This window comes from Sceloporus undulatus, chromosome 1 (assembly GCF_019175285.1).
Source record: "Sceloporus undulatus isolate JIND9_A2432 ecotype Alabama chromosome 1, SceUnd_v1.1, whole genome shotgun sequence".
NCBI classification, from domain to species: domain Eukaryota; kingdom Metazoa; phylum Chordata; class Lepidosauria; order Squamata; family Phrynosomatidae; genus Sceloporus; species Sceloporus undulatus.
In genome coordinates, this window is record NC_056522.1 from 312597266 (window position 1) to 312618975 (window position 21710).

At 37.1% G+C, this 21710-nt stretch overlaps 1 protein-coding gene across 1 annotated transcript in view; it reads left to right on the forward strand.

The window, feature by feature from the left end:
• The first annotated feature begins 2841 nt into the window (after positions 1-2841).
• The window catches only part of RAD51B (RAD51 paralog B), a 449375-nt gene continuing 430506 nt past the window's right edge, over positions 2842-21710 (forward strand). Inside the window, exons 1-5 of the mRNA XM_042459821.1 lie at positions 2842-2964; positions 4898-5014; positions 13455-13591; positions 15807-15926; positions 16650-16833. Coding sequence (XP_042315755.1) covers positions 2842-2964; positions 4898-5014; positions 13455-13591; positions 15807-15926; positions 16650-16833 — 681 coding nt within the window. The remainder of the gene's footprint in view (positions 2965-4897; positions 5015-13454; positions 13592-15806; positions 15927-16649; positions 16834-21710) is intronic.

Here is a 21710-nt window from a genome sequence, read left to right on the forward strand (position 1 = left end):
TATACTAACACTAATAATAATAATAATAATAATAATAATAATAATAAATTACTGAGAGGGGGAGAACATTTGTGGGTCAAATTTATTTTTATCTTGTTTTTTTAAAAAAGTCCACAAAAAATGACTGTGAACTCTTCCTCTCACACCTCAGATGGCACAACTACAACTCCATGATCCCTTGCGCTCCCCCGGAATTGTTCCTGCCGCGGATTGGATGGGTCGCTGAGACGGCGACCATCATAGCCCTCGATGTTCTTTCTCCAAACAAATGACTTGAGGAGAAGTGGGAGACTTTGAAAAGCGTCCAGGGCTGAGTGGGAAGCCCAGCAGGAAGCCGGGCGAAGGGCTCCCTCAGTTCCAGCTGCTGCTTCTTCTTCTCCGCGTCCCTCCTTTCAGCCTTCGGTTCCAAAAGGTCCTCCCTTTTTTAGTTATTATTAAATTTTTATTGAAGTTTAAACAAGTGGTCCTCCAAACGGTGCTCTTTATAGGGCTTTGGACTTCAGCTCCCAGAATCCCGGGCTATGACTGACATGCTGAGGTTCTGGGAGCTGGAGTCCGAAATCTCTTAAAGGGGCACTGTTTTTAAATGCCTCATTACATCCCCAAACTGTGCCCTTTTAAAAGAGTTTTGGACTTCAGCTCCCAGAAGCCTCAGCCATGTTGTTAATAGCCTGGGATTCTGGGAGATGAAGTCCAAAGTCCCTTAAGAGCAGTTTTGGGGACCACTGCCTTACATCATATAGCAAAATTCATACTCCTTACATTCAAGACATCCTGCCTTTCACTATAGTAGATCCTTCCTTCCTTCCTTCAGGTTCTGTCTTGCCTTGCTAGTCTTTGTACAATATTCTCAAGATTATACCTGCCATTCACCAACATTATTTTATATTATCATTATATCATTATTAGCTTTATACACGACGCTATAAATTTACACAGCGCTGTAAATTCTGGGAATGCTTCCCTGAACAGTATTGTCAGCTTTAAAGTTTCAGCTAAGGATCTAATATTTCCTACTCTGGTATTCATAAATATAATGGGAATGTTTTTGCATATTTTCAAGCTGTGGATGCTTGAATCTGGGATAAAGAATCCATGGATACGAGGGGCCAACTGTCAGAAGGAAATAAGGCAGAAATCCTTTTGACATAGGTTCCCCAATCAAAGCATTTTTAATTAATTTAATTAATTTCTAAGCTGCCTTGTCGCGGGGACCCGGCAGCTCCTCTGAAATCTTTTCCTTCAATTTTTCTATCTCTTTCTGATTTTTACTTACATCTTGAGATAACTTCTCCATTTTCTTCCCCATACTATCCATTTCTTCCTTTATATCTTTTCTTATTTCCAATCTTGCCTCTTTTATTTCTTCTCTTATTTCTCTAATTGATTCTTTTAAATCTTCCTTCAGTTCCTGCCTATTTTCCCTCATTTCCTGTCTAATATTTTTTGCCTCCTCTAATAAAGACACAATAGGATCTATTACTCTCATCGAATCTTCTCCTGATCCTGAACCTCTTCTTTGCAACTGATGCTGTTCAAATACAGAACCTTTTTTTGCCATAGCCATTTTTTCTAATTTTTCTTCTTTTTCAATCATTTTTTGTGCTCCTTGTTTCCATTAATATTGCTTATAGTAAAGTAACTTAAAATCTTAATTCTAGTACTCTTATTTCCTTACAAATATTACACTTCTCCCATCTTTCTATTATTTTACCCACAATAAACTAATTCTTTTAAATTTTACTGGTTTTTTTTCCTTCAAATTTGATGCATACAATACAAACAATAATATACTAACAAAGGCCCTTTGCTTCTAAGATACTAATAGTTGTTTAACAAAAGTTATTATTCATACAGAAGTAAAATTCACTTAACGTTTATGCATATCTTTGCTTCCATCTATTTATCTCCTTTTAGCAAATTTCAGTTTTCCTTAATTATATGTGGATCCACCCGATATCCCCTATTGGGGAGACAAAAAGGGGGGGGCAGGATTCAATGTTCTGGATTACTCCCTTAATCAGGAAGATTTTCCAGAAAAAAAGAAGGTTTTTAAAATAAAAACCCTTTCCTAAATCCCTAAGATAACCCTTCTTAACAGAAGAGATTAAGGACGGGTTGTTCAAGATCCCGTGTTCTCCGAGAATCCTTTTGTGAGAAGTGCTAGTAACCCTGCTGCTGCTTATTCTTGTTTCCAACATATCGAAGCCTAAACAAAAATGTAGATTTCTTTAATAATTTTTAAAGTAATTAGTTATGCTAGTCCGTCGCGTTGCCCTTGGAGATATCAAAAAAAAAAGGAAAAAAGAGCAAAAGTTAGTTCTGGGTTCCCACTCCCTCCGCGTTGCCGTGGACAAGGTGACCCGGGGCTGGGCTAAATAGCCTTGCCTAGTCCCTGCCGCTCGCTTGGGAGAAGGATTGGTCCGGGGGAAGACAGCCCACACTCTCCTCAGCGTTGCGAGGTGACCCGGGGCTGGGCTAAATAGCCTTGCCTGACGTCCCTGCCGCTCCGCTTGGGGAGAAGGGTGGTCCGGGGGGAAGAACACGCCCACACTCTCCTCAGCGTTGCCGGTGGGAAAGGTGACCCGGGGCTGGGCTAAATAGCCTTGCCTGACGTCCCTGCCACTCTGCTTGGGGAGAAGGATGGTCCGGAGGGAAGAACACGCCCACACTCTCCTCAGCATTGCCGGTGGGAAAGGTGACCCGGGGCTGGGCTAAATAGCCTTGCCTGACGTCCCTGCCGCTCCGCTTGGAGAGAAGGATGGTCCGGGGGGAAGAACACGCCCACACTCTCCTCAGCGTTGCCGGTCAATTCCTCCATATTTTTAAAATGATTATCGTATGTTTCAGGACTTCTTATGTCATTCATTACTGGAGCTGATGAAAGTAACTGGACAGAGCTACTGGAAAGTTCAGAAACTTCTTAATACAGTCAGCCAATCCTGTGCTCCCAGAATGCAAACTGTAAGTATCCATTTACAAAACAGGATAACATAGTTATTATCACTGTGTGCATTGCCTATCTGAACTGTCTACTTGTAGCAGGTGCCATACTCCAGTTTCTATATCAAATATGGGTTTCTTTGTAAAAAGATTTTCTCCTTTTGGAGAAGAAAAGCTCATGAAGTTATCTTTCTTCTTAAAATTGTTTGTACTAGCAAACCCATATTTGATATTATTAATATAATAACAACAACAACAACAAAAATGATTTCGTAGTCTTACCCTGCATGTGTTTACAGTAATACTTTTCAGAAGAGCTGTTGCTTCTCAATTAGTCCTTTCCTTTTGAATTACCAGCTTTTGTTTGGCTCAATTTATTGATCATCCAGACAACACAGCATTTCAGTGATGTCTGTACTCCTGTAGTTGAAGGAAATAATGCAACTTTGCTATTTTAAAAAAGGAGGTGTTCATCATTAAAATATTCTCTCCCTGAATGGAAACTGACCATGGGACAGATAACAGATGCTACTTATTTATCATTAACTTGTGTTAAGAACCAACTTGGTCAACCTGACAAAACTATAATGAATGTTGTTGGGGATGAGGCTTGTGAGATTAATAGGACAGGAAAATCTTCGCTATTGGAAGGACTCTCTTAGGTAGTACAGATTAATTATGCTTGTGTGGAACCTTTTTTTTTAAAAACCCAAATAACCTTTGTTGTTATGTGCCTTCAAATTGTTTCTTACTGATGGCAAATCTAAGGCAAAGGTTTCGTGGCAAGATTTGTTCAGATGGGGTTGTCTTTGCTTCTTCTGAGCCTGAGACAATGTGACTTGCCTAAGATCACCCAATGGGTTTCCATGACTGAGAAGAGATTTGACCCCTGCTCTCCAAAGTCATAATCCAGTGCTCAAACCACTACATGGCACTGACTCCCTTTAAAAATCTGTCTCCTACTGATTATAAAAACAACACCTTATTTTATTTATTTATGTTTTATTGTAAGCATTATATCCTACATTTCTCCCAGTAATAGGACTCAAGGTGACTAACAACATAGCCATCGCAGTACTGTAGTAAAAAGTTCTGGTGTGCAATTGATTTTAAATCAGGCACTATAATTATACCAAAATTCTTTAGTACTGCTCAAGCCTGAGTTAGGAAAGTTAGTATTTTCCTGTTGTCTAAAAAGTAATTCAGGGTTATTACTCATTTCAGAGTTAGAAAAGTTACTCATGAAGTTACTTGTTGCATTGCTTACTGCATTACATTTTACTATAAACTGGTGTCAAATTGTATTACTTGCATTAGTGGAAGCATACTAGAACAGTGTTGTATTTAACCCTAATGCATACCCTTTCAGATGCAACATTTTCAACCAAATTCAACCTCTGGAGGCAAACAGTATTCAGAAAAGAACCCAAAAGTCCACTACCTAACTTTGGTTCAGATGCTCTGCTAGATTTCTTTGTAATACTTCAAATAAAATTCAGTGAACCTTTCAACGAACCCAGGCTTTTGGAATAGCTAACAGGGACTGTCATTTCCCCCCCCCCCCTTATTCTGAGGTTTCACTGTGTATTTTTTCCAGCTGTACTTAACCGCAAGGATAATATTTTCTTCTGAAGTGGTAATTTGCAAATCAAGCGTTGCATATTATCCAAAAGATGAAAAAATGATTTCAAAATATGTTTGTAGGCTTGTAAAATTCAAGCCTGTTTTATAAACATTTTGACAGACACTACAGTCTTTAACAGCATTTTGTGATGTTGGGTTTGGTTAGAAGGTTGGGGAAAATCTTATTAAAGTACAGGAAAGTAAGTTGGGGACCTGTATGTTTGCCCTTTTGGCAAAAAAGTCCTAATTCTACTTTTGGAAAAACAAATGCCAGACATTTTTCCTACGAGTTGAATGCAATATGTTTAAAAAATGGATATGATTATTGTAGGTTTATGAAATGAAAAGGAAAAGAACCATGAATCCTTCAACAGCTTTCTTGCCAACAACACTGGAAGATCTGGATAAAATTTTGCATGGTGGAATTGCCTGTGGATCTATTACAGAGGTAAAGGTTGGACATAGTGCTAAACATCTTTTGTTGCTGTTGATGTAATGGAAGAAAGAAGAGAAGGTTTTGTTTTGTTTTTTACAACTTTTAAAGCATTAAGACACAGAAATTGTTTGTAAAATATAACTGGCTTATTGCAGATCCTATTACTTAATAAAAATATATTGTCCAATAGTCTTTCACACTAATAATACTGAACTAAAAGATACCCTTTCACATAAACATATCTATAACTGCTTTTAATTTTTTTTACCTGTAGGAGTTTAGTGAGGTAGTACTTTTTATCTGTTGTCTGCTTGTCTGACTTCATCCCAAGTACTGTAAAATTCTTGAGAATAAACATTTGGAGAATATTCTCCAGTCCAATCATGTAATCTATTAAAACTTGTTAGATATGTTTTAAACAGTTGTTAGTTTTCATTAATGTGTTTCTTCAATACATTAATAAAACTCATGGAAGTTTCTGATTAAAGTGAAAATGAGAGAAATATTAAAAGTTCCCTACAGACTGCTGGTTTAAGTTACTGTAAGACCTCAGCACAAATGATTTCACAAGTACTCTGGCCCCCACACAGTGAAGTCTTAAGGCAGGAGGTGGCCAGCTTTGTAGAGAGCTGAGTCTAGCTGTGGGAATGAGTCTTTCTCCTTCTTCCCCTTTCTTTTATTTGTCCAAGGGCATCTCTGAGGCAAAGGACAGTGGCACTGAGTTAGGAGTGGCAGGAATGGAACTGGAGAAAGGTAGCTGGGCACTGAAGAGGGAGGGTGTGTTTTAGGGTGGTTTCAAAAATTGTGTAATATTTTGTAATGTTACATAAAGGTTTCATAGCCAAATGAAATGTTCATGAATGCTCTGTAGTGTTCAGGAGTGATCTAAAAGTTGAATACAATGTATTCAGATAGAGTCTGCAAAAACAGAAAATGTTTAAATTGATTCTCAAAGTATTTGGAACACCTCTCAAGACAAGAAGGCTTGTCTTACCTCACATCCCTAATCCCAAACTTTTAAAAATGGTTATTGATGTTAACTGCCATCGACTTTGATTTATGGCAGCCCTTTGAATGAGAGACTTCCAACTTATTCAACAGCGTACACTCAGGGCGGTGGCTTCTCTGGTTTAGTCTACCTATCTGGAATGCAGTCTTCCTCGTTCCTACTGCCTCCTGTCTTACTAAGCTTTCTTGTCTTTTCTAGTGAGTCATTTCTTCTCATGGTATGGCCAAAGTACAACCATCTCAGTTTAGTCATCTTTGCTTCTAGAGAGATTTCAGGCTTGATTTGCTCTGAGATCCATTTATTTGTCTTTTTGGCAGTACACAGTATCTGTCAAACTCTTCTCCAGCACCACGTTTCAAATGAATTGATTTATTTCCTATCAGCTTTCTTCACTGTCCAGCTTTCACAGTGATACATAGAAATTGGAAATAGGATGATGACATGGACAACCTGAACTTTAGTATTCAATGATATAGCTACTTTTCAGGATCTTATTTATTTTATTTATATGCTGCCTTTCTCCTGGAATGGAACCCAAGGGGGCTCACAGAGGAAATCATAAGAATGCAATTTTAAAAACAATTACAATAATCTCATTTAAAACAATATAAAATAAATAAGCAAAGCAACTCCCTCCCCGCATAAGAAGCTTCCCTGAGAGCATTACATATTAAAAGCCTGCTTAAACAGAAAGGTTTTTTGCCTGCCAGTGAAAGGAAACCAGGGAGGGTACTAGTGTAGTCTTCCATGGAAGGGAGTTCTAGAGAGTGAGAGCAGTGGAGAATGCAGGTGATGGTGACAGGCCCAAGACAAATAATAATAATAATAATAATAATAATAATAATAATAATTGTGGATATAGATCTAAGAACTCTGGCAGGTTCATATAGTGAGGTACAGTTCCTTTCAAGTACTAGACTTGATCAAATTTCTGGACTGCATTTTCCATTCTGAGCCAAGTTATGGGAAATCTTGAAGTATTTCAATGTCTTCATTGTCTGTTTTAAAGTGGTATAAATAATCACTAGTCATTATTTTTTTCTTAATGTCCAACTGTAAACCTGCCTTTGCACTTTCTTTATTGATTTTCTTTGGTAATCTTTAAAGGTCTTTGTTATTTTCTGCTAGTAGTCTGCTGCCATCTGCTTATGTTAAAGGGTTGATGTTCCTTCCTCCGGTTTTCATTCCTCCTTCCTCAGAGTCTAATCCACTTTGAGGCCACTTTATCTGCCCTGGCTCAATGCTAGGAATTTCTGGGTACTGTAGTTTTCTGAACCATTTAGCCTTCTCGTTAGAGAGCTCTGGTGCCACAATAAACTACAGTTCCCAGGATTTCCAAGCACTGAGCCAAGGCAGTTAAAGTGGTCTCAAACTGGATTATTTCTGCAGTGTGTTTTGGACCTTTGATTCTGCTCTGTATACTATTTTTTTCATTCCAATTGCTTATGTTTAATAAGTCTTTTGGTGTGTGTTCAGTTTCCTCCTAGACTTTAGCACTGAATCTTCCATTTTTTCTTCTTTCAAATAAACAAAGACAGGGAAACGATGGCCTGCCTGTGATTCTTTTGCATTGTTTCTACTCTCCTCTTTCTCTTCAAACATTATTACAAATCCTGCCAAATATCTTTTAAAAAGAGAGAAATAAGTAGAAAATATGCCTTATAGTATGTCATATTTCAAAGACTTAAATAGATCTATTTTTTATTTATTTACTGTATTTATACCCCACTCTTCAGCCAGAAAGGCTCTCAGAGTGACGTACAGATAGTTAATTACACATCTCCCTGTCCTCAGGCTTACAATCTAAAAGAGACACAAAAGGTGTCATGAAGCTGGCCGGCCTTACTCTCCCTCTGAGGCTGGATATTGTTCATATATATGTCTATAAACATCTGCATTGTAAAACATTTCTTACTTAGCGCCTTAATGTTATATAATATTTTTAAAATAGTTTAAAATGACTCTGTTAACCGCTACATTGTGAGAATGCTTCTCATATTCCACGTTCCTTTCATATGTGTTATGGAACATTGGCATTTCCTTTCATCTCTGAGCCCACCAACAGCTGAATGTCCTTTTGGTTTGAGTCCAGTTGTGTCATTAGCCACTTTGCTACTCTAAGTTGTCCTCTGCTGTACTTGAGTAGCATGTTTAAAGATTGTTTACTTTACTTTGCCTCAGTTTTGTGTTCTTGTTTCTTCAATATAATATAATATAATGTAGGAGTTAATATATAATATAATAAAGTTATAATATAATGAAGGAGTTAAGCATATTATTGTTCCAGTGGCAAGGATTACTGAAGGCTGAATGGAGCACCTAGGCAGGGCAGGCCCACAACCCCTGCAAGGAGAGGCAGAGCCACAATGAGCAAAGTTGTGTTTAGCTAGGGGAGCAGAGAATGAAATAAAAAACACTCCTGCCTCCTTGGCTCCAAAGAAAAAGTCCAAGCTCCTGCAAATGAGCCACCAAAATTAAAATATTTACTATGTGGCATCAAATCAAAATCTGAGGATGCAGTTCTACTCTGTGTAAGTGGTAGGCATTTGTGTTTCATTCAACAGCAGTTCTTTTCTCGGGAGCTCTTATACAGCACTCCATGTTCATATAACAGAGTTACAGAGAAAATGCCAATGTAGTCCAAATTTAAACCATTTTTAGATATTTCTTTTTTTTCATTTAAATTGGCACTGCATTGCCACATTTTACCTTAATGACACCTAAAAGTGTTGGAATTTAAAGTTTATTTCCTGGATATTAAGAATCACCCAGTATCTCTTTAGCCAGGAGGAGGAGGAGGTCTGTCTGCATGAATACCCTTCCATATCTCTGAACTGAGGAAAACCACAACATCTTGACAAAATGCAGGCCTATGACTAACATCTTCAATTTTTTTTCCGCTTGTATGGTTTTTATCACCTTGCCTGATGAAGAAGCCAGTGGAGCTTTGAAAGCTTACAACATGTATATTGTTCATTTTGGTAGGCCCAATAAAGGTATCACTGTTTTGTGGATTTTGGATAATATTGTACTTGGCTATATGACTAACATAGCTACCCCTGGATATGTTTTCAAGAAGGATTAATTATTCAGAAATTAAGTTTGTAGTCATATATGCACTATTGTAGGCGTAAATCTAATTAAACTGTGTAGACATGCACAGGATTAATATCTAGTTCACCTTTAAAGTGACTTTCATTGAGACAATGTATGTGACAGGAAGCAAGGTAATTGAATGAACCTTTTAAAGAAAAATCACAGATTTTTCTGAGTTGTTCCTCCAGCAAAGACAGAATGAATATACAAGATATGGGATATGAGCTATATAGAGAAGATGACAAATGTAATGAGTCTAGTATGTTTGATAAGAAGACATCTGTTTCATAGAAAAAATGTTTTTCATTATTACTCTGTTGATATGACAAAGTTCAAGATAAAATTATGTAAGATCTGTGTATAATATAGGCTATTTGGAAAAAAAACATGTCTTATCTGCTTTTATATAATTGAAACTGGCATTTGTGATGAAACTGTTATTTTAGATGAGAGGTCTCTTATTGCAAAGTTCAGTTTTGACCCCAAATTTACAATTTAATTCCTGCTTTCACCATATATAGTGAAAATCCAGGGCCATATCTAATGTATATATTATATTTTGTCTGAAAGGAAGAGTGATTCATTTTTTTTCTTTTGTGGCCTTAAATTGTTTTGAAAAATGTGGCTATTCTTTCTGTCTGTGGCTGTTCTTTCTCTGCATATTATCCAAAAATGATGGTGGTTGGAAAGTTGGAACTCAAATGTGTGAGCCATTTAAAGTAAAGATTTCAGTGGTATCCCCTCCTGCCAGAAATTGTGCTTGTTCTCTAAGAGCCAGGAAACTATACTGGCACTCACTCTTTTTTTCCAAACCACTGAGGTTCATGTTGGAAATTCAATTCTAACATTTTGTGGTCAATCAACGCATTTCTAGAAAATAATACACCATTTACTGAAAAAGAAAAGTGTTGGTTTCCACACAGGAAAATACAAACATTGTTAGCATAGCAAGATCTCTATTACATGGGTGGACACCTGATTTCAAATTAAAGTTGGCATGAGATGAACTCCATGAATTTTCAACAGGTTTTGGAACAAGGTTGTTGTAGGGAATCAGCATTTTTCTGTCTGCCAGGTTTATTCCATTAGCAGTTTCAGTCTTGGAGTATGATCAGTGAAAGGTAAACATTTCCAGGTCCTGTTGATTTTAGTGGAGGAGAGTTTTATGCTCAGTTTACCTATTCAAATCCTTGAGATATGAAAACAGCTTATCTTTGGCATGGTTGTGCCCAACATGTCAAGTCCATTTATTTTTGTAAGGAAATGTCCCCTAGTTTATAATAAAAATACACCCCTACTTCTGTTATAAACAGGGGCAGGGGAAGCTGCTGGACAAATAGCAATAGCAAGCAAGTACATTTCTATACCGCTTATCAGTGAACGTAAGCACTCCCTAAGCGGTTTACAATGTGTACGCCAATTGCCCCTATCAAGCTGTGTGCTCATTTTAGTGACTTCAGAAGGATGCAAGCCTGAGTCGAGCTTGAGCCCCTGGGCTGGTATTGAATTCACAACCTTGTGATTTTGTAAGTGAGTGGCTGCAGTACAGGCATTTAACCACTGTGCCGCCAGGGCTCTTCGACAAAGTTATAAGGAGATGTGGGGTGGGGTGGGGTGGGGTGCCATGCTGATGACATTCAGTTCTGCTTCCCATCATCAGATGAGGCTGTGTATGGACCAGTCCCTGAATGCAGTAATGGGGTGGATGAGGGCCATAAAACAGAAGTTGAATCCTGATAGGATGAAGTTTTTGTTGACTGGTGGTCTGGGAATTGCAAAAGCAGCATGCCCTGGATGGTATTGCACAACATATGAAGGAACTGAAGTGTAGATTGGGAGTACTCTTAGATCCATTTTGTCACTGGAGACCCAGGTCATCTCTGTGGCTCAAAGTACTTGGGGCCAGCTCACACTAGTCTGCCAAGTTCAGCTTTTCCTGATAACCTCCCAGTTAGACTACTGCAATGCACTCTGCGTGGAACTGCCAGGCAGTTGAAAACAACTCAGAAACTGCAGTTAATGTAAAATGTAACAGCTAAGATAGCTCGTTTTGCCTGAAATAAGTTTCACTTGGTTTGTCTTTAACCAGCCCATTAATGATGACAGGCATTTTCACTTTTGAAGGAATTTCACTGGCTTTTAATATGCTTCCAAGATGCTGGTAATGACATTTAAAACACTGAATGTCTTGGGACCTTAATATATTCCTGCCTGAGGGTTGGGGTCTACTGGAGGGCCCTTTCTCTGTGTCCCATCTGTGGGAGAAGATGGGTGAGGACCTTTAGCAACACAATTATGGAATACTGTACCATCATTTTAGAGGCTGATTAGTGTCAATGTTGCTGTCATTCTGTGCCAAGTAAGAACATTATTGTTTAATAAAGCCTTTGGGATCTGATTAATTTCATATAAATCCACATGTATGCATGGTTTTAAATAATTTTAAACTACTTTAACTGGTTTTGTCATCTTTTAATTTATTACCTTAAATTATTTAATATGTTTTAGCTGTTTAAAATCTTGTTTACATTCTTTTTTCAGTTGGTCAAGTTGATTTGTTGTACTATGTATACTGCCTTGAGAGCATTAGAAGTTGGAATATAAAATTTTTAATAGATAAAATAAAATTTAAAAATCATGTATAAATAAACACTGGCCTTTCAGGATAAATTTGGCTAATACAAAGATAAGCTTTAATGTTCATTGCTCATAAAACTCATGATAAATATAGCATTGGTACAGCTTGCAGCAATGTGGTCCTGGGAAGAATGCTGAGGATATTGTGGACCACCAAGTAGACAAACAGATGGTTTCTAGAACAGATCAAGCCTGAACTATCCCTGGAAGCCAGGATGACTAAATTGAGGCTCTTGTACCTTGGTCACATCATGAGGGGAACTGAATCATTAGAAAGGGCAATGATGCTGGGTGGAAGGCAGTAGAAAGCGAGGAAGACCACATGCCAGATCAGGGAAGACATGCCTGAGCCTGCAGGAACTGAGCAAAGAGGTTGAAGACAGGGAATCTTGGAGATGCCCCAGCCACAGAGTTGCCATCAACTCAAGGGCAGTTAACAACAACACCTTATAATTTGGGGTTATGAGCCTATGGCTCTTCAGCTGTTGAGCTGCAACCTCTGTTGTTCCTGATATTGTCCACATTGGTTTGGGATGATGAGAGTTGGCATTTATAGAATAATGTGAAGGACCATAAGTTTCCAAGCCTTGTTGTAATCAATTCCCATTGTTTTTCAGAGTATGTACCTTACTGAGAAAAATCCAAAAACAAGGATAGAAAGGAAATAGAATATGACAGGTTAAAATATAAAATTTGCAAAAGATTTCCTCACTTTACAACGTACTTTAGGTTTTTTTAAATTTACATGTTGTACTCATTTCATTTTTCTACAATTGAATTAAAATATCAGAGAAGTTATAATATTACAGTAAATGCTTTTCACATTATATGTAGAACTAACCACATCATTATGCTATATTGGGGTTTAAACTTGATTTTCTTCTTCAGATGAAGTAGTACAGGTATTTTTAATGTATATAGTTATGTACAGGTTTTATTTGTTTTAATATTGGCTTCTCCGCACTTTTTTGGAGTGAGGACATAGGCATCCTTGTAAATATGCTTAAATAGTCTGTTAAAATATAGGAACAGAGGTACACTTGTTAAGATGGCTAAATCTCTCCCAAAACAAATAATTTTATTATTCTAATTGTTTTCTTCTAGATCATATGTGAGGATTAGAAGGACTACCTTTATTTGCCACCGTATCATTTGATCAGTTAGAATGCACAATACTGGACATAGTTTTAGCTTACATCAGGGGTAGGCAACCTGCGGCCCGCGGGCCGGATGCGGCCCGGCAAGGCCTTGGGACCGGCCCCCACCCGGTCCTGCCGCCGGAGCCTTTGGCCTCTTGCGTGAGGGTGTGGGGCCTTTGGCCTATCAGGAGGAGGCGGGCAAGGGGGGCAATTGTCTATAGAAGCCTCAGAAATATGCATTTATATTAACATTTTTTAAAAAATCAGCAAATTTTTTTGTGTGTCCTCCATTTTTTAAAAAAAGTGCCCTCCATTTGAAAATTTTGTCCTACATTTGTCCCGGTTTATTTATTTATTTCAATTTTTTTAAAAAAAATCATTTAATTATTTATTTTTTGGCTTTGCCCCCCCAGTTGTCTGAGGGACAGCAACCCGGCCCCCGGCTCAAAAAGGTTGCCTACCCCTGGCTTACATGATGTCACAAATGAATGATGGGATAAATATAGCAAAAATTTGCAATTTGTGCAGAATCAGTATGTCACTGCTTCATGTGTGTGTTTTTCTTCATTAGATAACTGGCCCTTCAGGTTGTGGCAAAACTCAGTTTTGCATTATGATGAGCTTGTTGGCCACATTGCCCACCAGAATGGGAGGATTTGGTGGAGCTGTTATATACATTGATACAGAGTCTGCATTCAGTGCTGAGAGGTATGATTTGTAGAAAGTAAAAAGAGAATATTTTAAGCTTTATATACTATTTTTTGTTACATATGTCTACCACTCTAAGGTTACTTAATCGTGTACAGCAATCTTCCTGCTGAGGAGTATAATTTAAAATGCTGGCATTTTGAAGCCCTCTTCCTCACCCCATTTGAGCCTTCTGTAATCCCAAATATGCCTAGAGTCCAGAAATTGAATGTTTCATAAGTAACATAAGTCATACGCTAATGTTCATTGCTGCTATAGTTGGTGAGAGAAGGCACAATGGCCTGCAGGCAGACTTGATATTTTAGTTTATGACTGCTATGGCTAATTGTAAATGGTGCCAAATCTGAGTACAGGTGGGACTGTGTTTTATACAGCTTGGTTATCCATGCCACTGCTGTAAGATATGTTCTTGGTGCAGTGTGGACATTAATGAAATGCCACCCTGGCTCAAGTCTGCAAAGCTCATGCTACCAACTTGTTTCTTTCATTTAGTATCAAAGGTGCTACAATATACCATTGCATACTGACCTAGATTGAGCAGGCAATGTTCTGGTTCTTTATGTGGCACTTTCCCACATTCAAAACTAAGTGCCACTGAGAAATTAATCTTGTGCAAAATGAGTTTGCATATCATCATGGGAATCTTGTATGTTTATATGCTTGTTTATTTACATTTCTTTTACAGTGATTGTAGTAGGTAAAACTTAATTTTATTTGCTGGCAAAAAATTCCTTCTGAAACATCTCAAAAATCTGCCTTTGAGCAGAAACAGGCTGTGGCATTCATCTGTGTCCCTTTAAAATGCCGAAGAGATGGAGTCAGTGGAGTGAGGCTCCATGGGAGGAGAAAGGAGAGGCCCCAGGTTTTAAATTTTAAAAACATCACATTTACCAAATTTTCACTTTAAACACATAAAACTATGTATATGTAAAACATTTAAGTTGTGTGTATGATATTGTAATTTAAAGGTATAATTTTAATTTTGCTAGTTGTTTATGTCATAACCATTTCCATTACATTCAGAAATATACAGGAATTATGATTAATGAGTAACATTAGTACAAAAACATTATTAAGGATTCTGTATGGTGTAGTATGGGAGGAAGTCAATGGGGGGGGGGGGGGGGGAGGTGACACTGAACCTAATGATGCCACAGCCACTGAGTGACCTTAGGCAAATCATATGCTCTCAACTCAGGGGAAGGCAATAGCTAACCTCCCCAGAAGAGATCTTGCAAAGAAAACCCCATGATAGGGTCTGTGTAAGTCTGGAATGACTTGAAGGCATACAACAACAAAACTTCTATATCTCTATAAAACCCAAACAGCTATAATACAGCCACAGCCAATTTAATAACCTTGCCAATGGGGAATACCTTTACCTTTTTATTGTAGCTTTACTTGAATACTCCTGACATCCCCTTTGTTCTGCTTACAGTTTAAATGTATGATTGCTAATTTTTCAAGTTTTCATGCATAGCTTCTTGTTAGCTAATGAACAAGAATGTAAAGACTTGGTCCTGTTCTCAGCAGTTTAGTGGCAAGAGACAATATAATGGATACTTAGCTCCAGGTACCAAATACAAGCATATCCCTCTGCAACAGCCCCTGCCTTCTGTGTTGAAGAGGCACCTCCTGTTAGTTGTACCCTTGGGATCCAAAGCGTGGCTACTTCTCATGAGTTCTATGAAAAAGTGTTGTTTTTTTTAAAAGGAATGTATTAGAGAGAACGATGTGGCAACTTAGTGCAGCAGCCCCAGGTTCCCAAACCTTATGGGTGCTAGGCCTGTAGCAAAGAATGTTCACTTTCTTTTCAGAGGCAGGTGTGGCAGAGTTGTCTCCTTGGGCTTTTTACATTTCTTGGAACATGATGTTTTAGCTGTTGTGACTTGAGTCAAGAGGCCTGTGCAGAAAGATAAGGCGAAATGATCAACTTTTAGACACATCATTTTCATTTCACTGTTGTAGATTTGCTCTGCTATCTTTCTTTTATGGATTATTATTATTATTATCATTATTTCTTAGATTGTACGCCATAGGCAGGTTTACTCTTTTATATTTATTGTTTTTATGTACAGTGATGTGCAAATCTACAGCACTATATAAATAAATAAATAAATAATAATAACAACAACTCTATAAGTTTGAAGGTTCAGAAAAAATGAATTCAGATTCATATCTTCTGTCAATCACATATCTTTTGGGCTCTCAACAGGCTTATTGAGTTAGCAAAGCATCGTTTCCCTCATTATTTTGCAACAGAAGAAAAGCTGATATCAATGTCTAGTAGCATTTATCTTTATCGGGAACTCACCTGTGATGGTGTACTGAAAAGGTAAGATTTCTTTCTTAAGTGCAACAATATATCAAGTGCATAAAATATTCTGTATAGAATACTGAGGGTACTGGACAAAGGTATGCCTAGTGTTTTTCCCCCCTGAAAAAGTAAAGCCCCCTGGAACACATTGGCAGTTTGGTTTTTAAATACTGTAAAACTATATTTGTAACCAATCCCTACTGGGCCAAAGAAACCCACTGGGTGACCTTCAGCAAGTCACACTGTCTCAATCTCAGAGGGAGACAAAGACGAATCCTTTCTGAACAAATCCTGCCAAGGAAACCCCCTGATTGGTTCACCTTAGAGTTGTCATATGTCGAAAACAACTTGAAGGCACACTGATTAGCAGCAGCAGCAGCAGCAACTTTATGATGCACATGCAAAAGATTTAGCAGCACACAGGACTGTCACATGTTAGGGTAATACTTTCTTTCGTAGGCCTCTATCCTGGTAGATCATATTACTCTTTTCTAAGAAGTTTATGGAACATCATATTTGGTTAATAACCAGGACTGAATGTGAGAGTGTGTGCTTTGCATCATACAAGTGTGTAAGCTTGGGGTTCAGGTCACCAGCATGCAGGGACCATATATGAAGGAGTTCCAAATGAAATAGAGAAGTTTCCTGGTGCTGTCATGTTTAATTTGGCATCTAACATATTTATAGTAAATCTAGCAAGTAGTAGTGTCTCTACTAAAGCAATGTTTTTTTTCTTTTCAGGATTGAATCTTTAGAAGAGGAAATTATTTCTAAAAATGTTAAACTAGTAATAATAGACTCTGTTGCTTCTGTAATTCGAAAGGAATTTGATACAAAACTTCAAGGCAACCTGAAGGAAAGGACCAACTTGTTGACTAAAGAGGCATCAATACTGAAGTACTTGGCAGAGGAATTTTCAATACCGGTAAGTCCCCCCCCCCTTTCTCTGTTCTGGTTGATTATAACCTCAACCATTAGTGCTATTCCATGCCAACTATAAAGACATTTAAGTTTAGCCAGCCAAAGGATTGGCATCCTTTGCACTTATTCCTTTAAAATTAATACAGTGCACCTTTGTTATACGCTGGGGTTTGGTTCCAAGATCCCCCGTGGATAACAAAATCCATGGATGCTCAAGTCCCATTAAATATAATGACATAGCAAAATGGTGTCCCTCATAAAAAAGGAAAAATCAAGGTTTGATATTTGAAATTTATACTTTTTTTGAACATTTTCAAACCGTGGATGCTTGAATTTGTATATAAGAAGGGCCGACTGTATTACTCTTGTCTTTTTTAATGTTGTGTTAATTATGTGGTCAGTGTTTATTAGAATTTCTGGCAAAAAAAAAAATAAGTTTATGGGCTACTCTGAAGCATGCCAGGCTCATGATTAACCCAGATGTGAATTTATAGGTGAATTTATAGCACCGTTACAATGTAAGGATTCCATTGCTGACTTGCTTGATCTTATTTGTTTTTCCCAGGAAATGAAATTACTATGTGTATGTGTGAATGTGTTGAATTTTCAGAAGGCTTAAGAAATGAGGCCTTCTGTTCTTGGTGTAAGGGTGCATGAGGCATATAGTATATGACAGCATAGTAAAAAAGAAAGAAAAAACGTTTCATAATACTAGCCTATTTGTTAGAGTTAATTTAGGTGTTAACCAGTTTAGCTAAATTCACATTTTTCTTGTTGTATTTTCCCTTAACAGTTAATTACAGTGGGTTGCTTCTGTCAGAGATAGTATTTTTTATCCTTCCATTGATAAGCTTCTTCATTGTTTTTAATTTGTACTTTGAAGTATTTTTAACAGTGTCTCTTTCTTCCCTACTATATAGATTTTCCTTCGGCAGATGATCAGAGTTAATATCTGTCATCCAATGTGTTTGTAAACTGAAAGATTACTTAGAATAGCCATGTTCAACCTGATATCCCCCAAACAGACTCCATCAGTCCCATCTACATCAGGAATGATGGAAGTTGTAGTAAAATCTGGAATACAGGGTCTTTTGGGTTTAGGATAGCTTTATGAAACAGCTCCATGGAGGGTGGAAGCACCATGTATGGCGGTTGCCAGTTAGAGACTGTGTAACTGGCAAAAATTACTTTCCTGGTAAAGGAAACTGGAAGGTGAACCTCACATGAGTCTGGATCCCCCTCTGTGCATCCCATTACACCTGTTATGCAGTTTAGATGAAGGAAGAGTGGAGGGGACTGAGAGGAAACAGTCACAGCCTACTACACTCAAGCCTTTCAGCAGAGACTATTCAACTTTCTTAATTAGCCCATAATTATATTTTAGAAGAAATAGAAATAACGGAGCTTGCTGATGAATCAGGATGAGTTCACATCCACAGGTAACGTCTATGAAAATAAAGTAACATAGTGGAAAACATTTCCCCCCTAAAACACAGCTTATTTGAATGTTATTTAAAAAGAAGCATTTAAATGTGGAAGAAAATGGAAAATAAACCCCAAATATATTATCCACTAAAAGGAACTATATTTGGATTTAATTTTGCTGTGCGGCAGCTTAACATGGCAGGTAAAGGAAAGAACTGTGTGGTTTACTTACTTTTGATAACAACAAGGCTATTTTCTTGCTCTATAGAAGAAGTGAATCAACAATTGATGAACTGAAATGTAAGTCCTGGCCGATATAAAAGAGTTTAAAATAGAGGGCCAGCCAGTTCAAAGAGCACAACTGCTCCATCTTGTGGATAAGCAGTTAATTGTAGTTAAAAGGAAGAATATTTAGACAGCTGTCAAAATTTATAAATTCAGAACAAACATTTGAGAAGATGGATATCTGTCACATGATTTGATATCAGTTTAGCCAGATGAGAATGATGATAAACCATTTCAGACACAAGGACTTTGATTTACAGTTGAAGGATGATATTAGACAGATGGTGAAAGAGGTGCTGGAAGATTTTAATCAGTCAGCAAACCAGATAACTATGGAAGTAGAACAAACAAGTAATGAAGAAATTGTTGCTGGACTGTGGAATCCAGATTCACCTATAGATACTACTATCATCATGGCTAAAAAGTGGAGATTAATTTGGACAGCAAGAAAAGGGTTGAAGTCTCTGTGAAGGAGATAACAAGATGGCTTGATGAGGTGAAAAGACAGATACTAAATATGGATGACTATAAAATGATTTCTCCAGAAGAAGGTCCTTTATAAAAGGAAAGAGAATTAGTGTTGGTGAATGCTGTAATGTATGTTACTCTGGGTCTGTCTCTTTGTGGAGCACTTGTTCTGTCTTTTTAAATGGTAGGAATTTGGTAAGAGACCAACATGTCAGCCTTAAGTAAAATGGTTTAAACATGGCTTGGTTTAGTAGAACAACTGAGGACTTTAAGGATCTGGTATATTTGTATCACAAGTCATGAAGATGAAGTATATTCATATTTAAAAATAGTTTCTAAGATAAAATTAAAAAGTTAAGACTAAACTACAATTGGCCTTATATAGAAGAAATAGAAGATTTCTAATATTTGTGATAAATGTAGTAATACAATGTGCCTTGAATTTGTTTCTTTTAGGGGTATTTTCCCTCTTTTCTTAAATTATGAAAATTTTTATAAAAGATATTGTGTCAAATATAAATACTAATATTTTAAATACGTATGGCCTAAATAGTTTGGATTAAAATAATCAAAGTCAGAAGTCGAAAGCTATGATTGTGTCATTTAAAATACTAATGCAAATACAGGATAGAAATAGAGGTCTATTTGGCAATGCTTTGCAAGAGGTAGTATGAGTAGATAACTGTCACCAGTAATTGACAGGTTTGGGAGTCAGTTGTGTAACCTCATTCACTTTAGTTAGGTTTGCCATGTATTGTGATATTATATGTGTTTTATGTTGTGTTCTGTGTAGGGGTTTTTACTTATATATAATTTTATATTATAAAATTGTGTGTTGAATAAAATTCATAATAAAAAAGCTGCATTACAGCAGTTTGGGGAATGTTGTCTTAGAACAACTTGTGTTAATGCCTCTATAAAATTCTTTGCATGAATAGGAAACTCTAGTAGAGATCAGTTGGGGTGAGGGTAAACAAAGTACATTGGGTGAAATTTCACATATAAATTCAATGCTATACATGGTGAAAAACATTTCCAGGAAAAGCAGTGATCTCTGTCGGAGCATTTGTGGTCTTCAGTGCAAAATAGCTTTATGTGGTATGAGTGTTTCCTCCAAGAGGTTTTGGACAAGTGTTCCAAATCCCATTGGACAAAGACCTTTTAGTTGCCACTACTTCTAATTATTATGTATGATCTGTTGCTGTTGAATTATATCTTCTTTTCAGTTTTATGATAATCATTTTCTGGGTTTGAATAATGGTTTTACATTTACTTATGTTTTGTTAGGGAGTTGGCTTGTACTTTTAAAATCGAGAAGCAGGATAAAATAGTCTAAATGAAAAGGATGTTGCACGGTTTTGTTGTGGAACTGAACAAAAAATCATTGCTGCTTGACTCAATAGATAATGGCCAGACGTTTCTTCTTAAAACAACTGTTACTTTTAAAAAATAACATTTAATGCTATTTTTAAATGTCAGCTGAAAGTGATTTGGCCCTCTTCTCTGTCCTGTCCATGCTTCCTGACATTATCTGTCCATAGAAGGGCTTGGTGGAAGAGAGAATCCACTCTCCTTATTCACTTCTGTTCTTAGCCATTTGAGTTTGGGTAAATCTTTATATGTCATGTTTACCTAACCCTTCCATACCTATCTGTTACTACTACAATCTAATTCTGTAGTAATTTCTGTTACCTTTTTACATGATACAAAGGGAAAAAGCAAATAACCAATTATTTACACCAAACAATTTACAGCAAATAATTATATATCATCATTCACGGCCTTAGCTTAAGCTATGTGTGAGAGAGTGTGTGTGCATGGGTGTTCAAGTTGCTTATCAATTTATGGTGACTCCCATTATTTTTGTAGGGTTTTCCTAGGCAAGAAATATTCAAGAGGTGGTTTTGACAGTTCCTTCTTCTGAAATATAGCTTACAGCACTTGGTGTTCATTGGTGGTCTCCCATCCAAGTATTAACCAGAGCTGACTCTGCTTAGCTTCCAAATTCAAAGATGATTTGGTGCTTTTAGCATATTTAGGCATTACTTTAGCTTCTTGGAACATTTATATTGAGAGAGGAACTATTCACTATTCACAACTATATTTAGTGAATATTTAGTATGGTGGTTATAGCCTTAATGTCACGTTATAGTACAACTATTGTGTCTTAATATGTAAAAATAAAATTTTACAAATTCAACTTATTAAAATGAGGTTATACATTGATATTTCTGACATAATTTCAGAAAGTCTGCTTAGTCTAATAAACTGCTTGTATGATTTCTTTTATTGCTATCTGAAACTTTGCAACTCTTGAGTTTCTAGTTAATATTTTACGTCAAACTAAAATAGGACAGATGGAGATTTTACTGGAGGAGCTTATATAATTGAAACAGCTCACAAACAGTGTAAAAATCATTATTTGAAATGCTGATACAATCTTTTACTAGCATGGAAGAGGGAGCATCCACATATGTTTTGCTGATTGGTTCCTTTCACCTTGATTAGCAGACAGAGGATATAGATCTTTCCAGTGTGCTCCCTAGTAGGAATAAGCCCCGAAGGACAGTTTTATTTTCCCTATCACCTCTCTTTTTCGTCAGATGAGGCAACTTTGCGAGGCAGTGAGGACAACTCTCTCTTCTGATAGGTCTCTTCAGTATGGATGGTTCACTCATCCCATGCAGAGGAGAATAGGCCCTG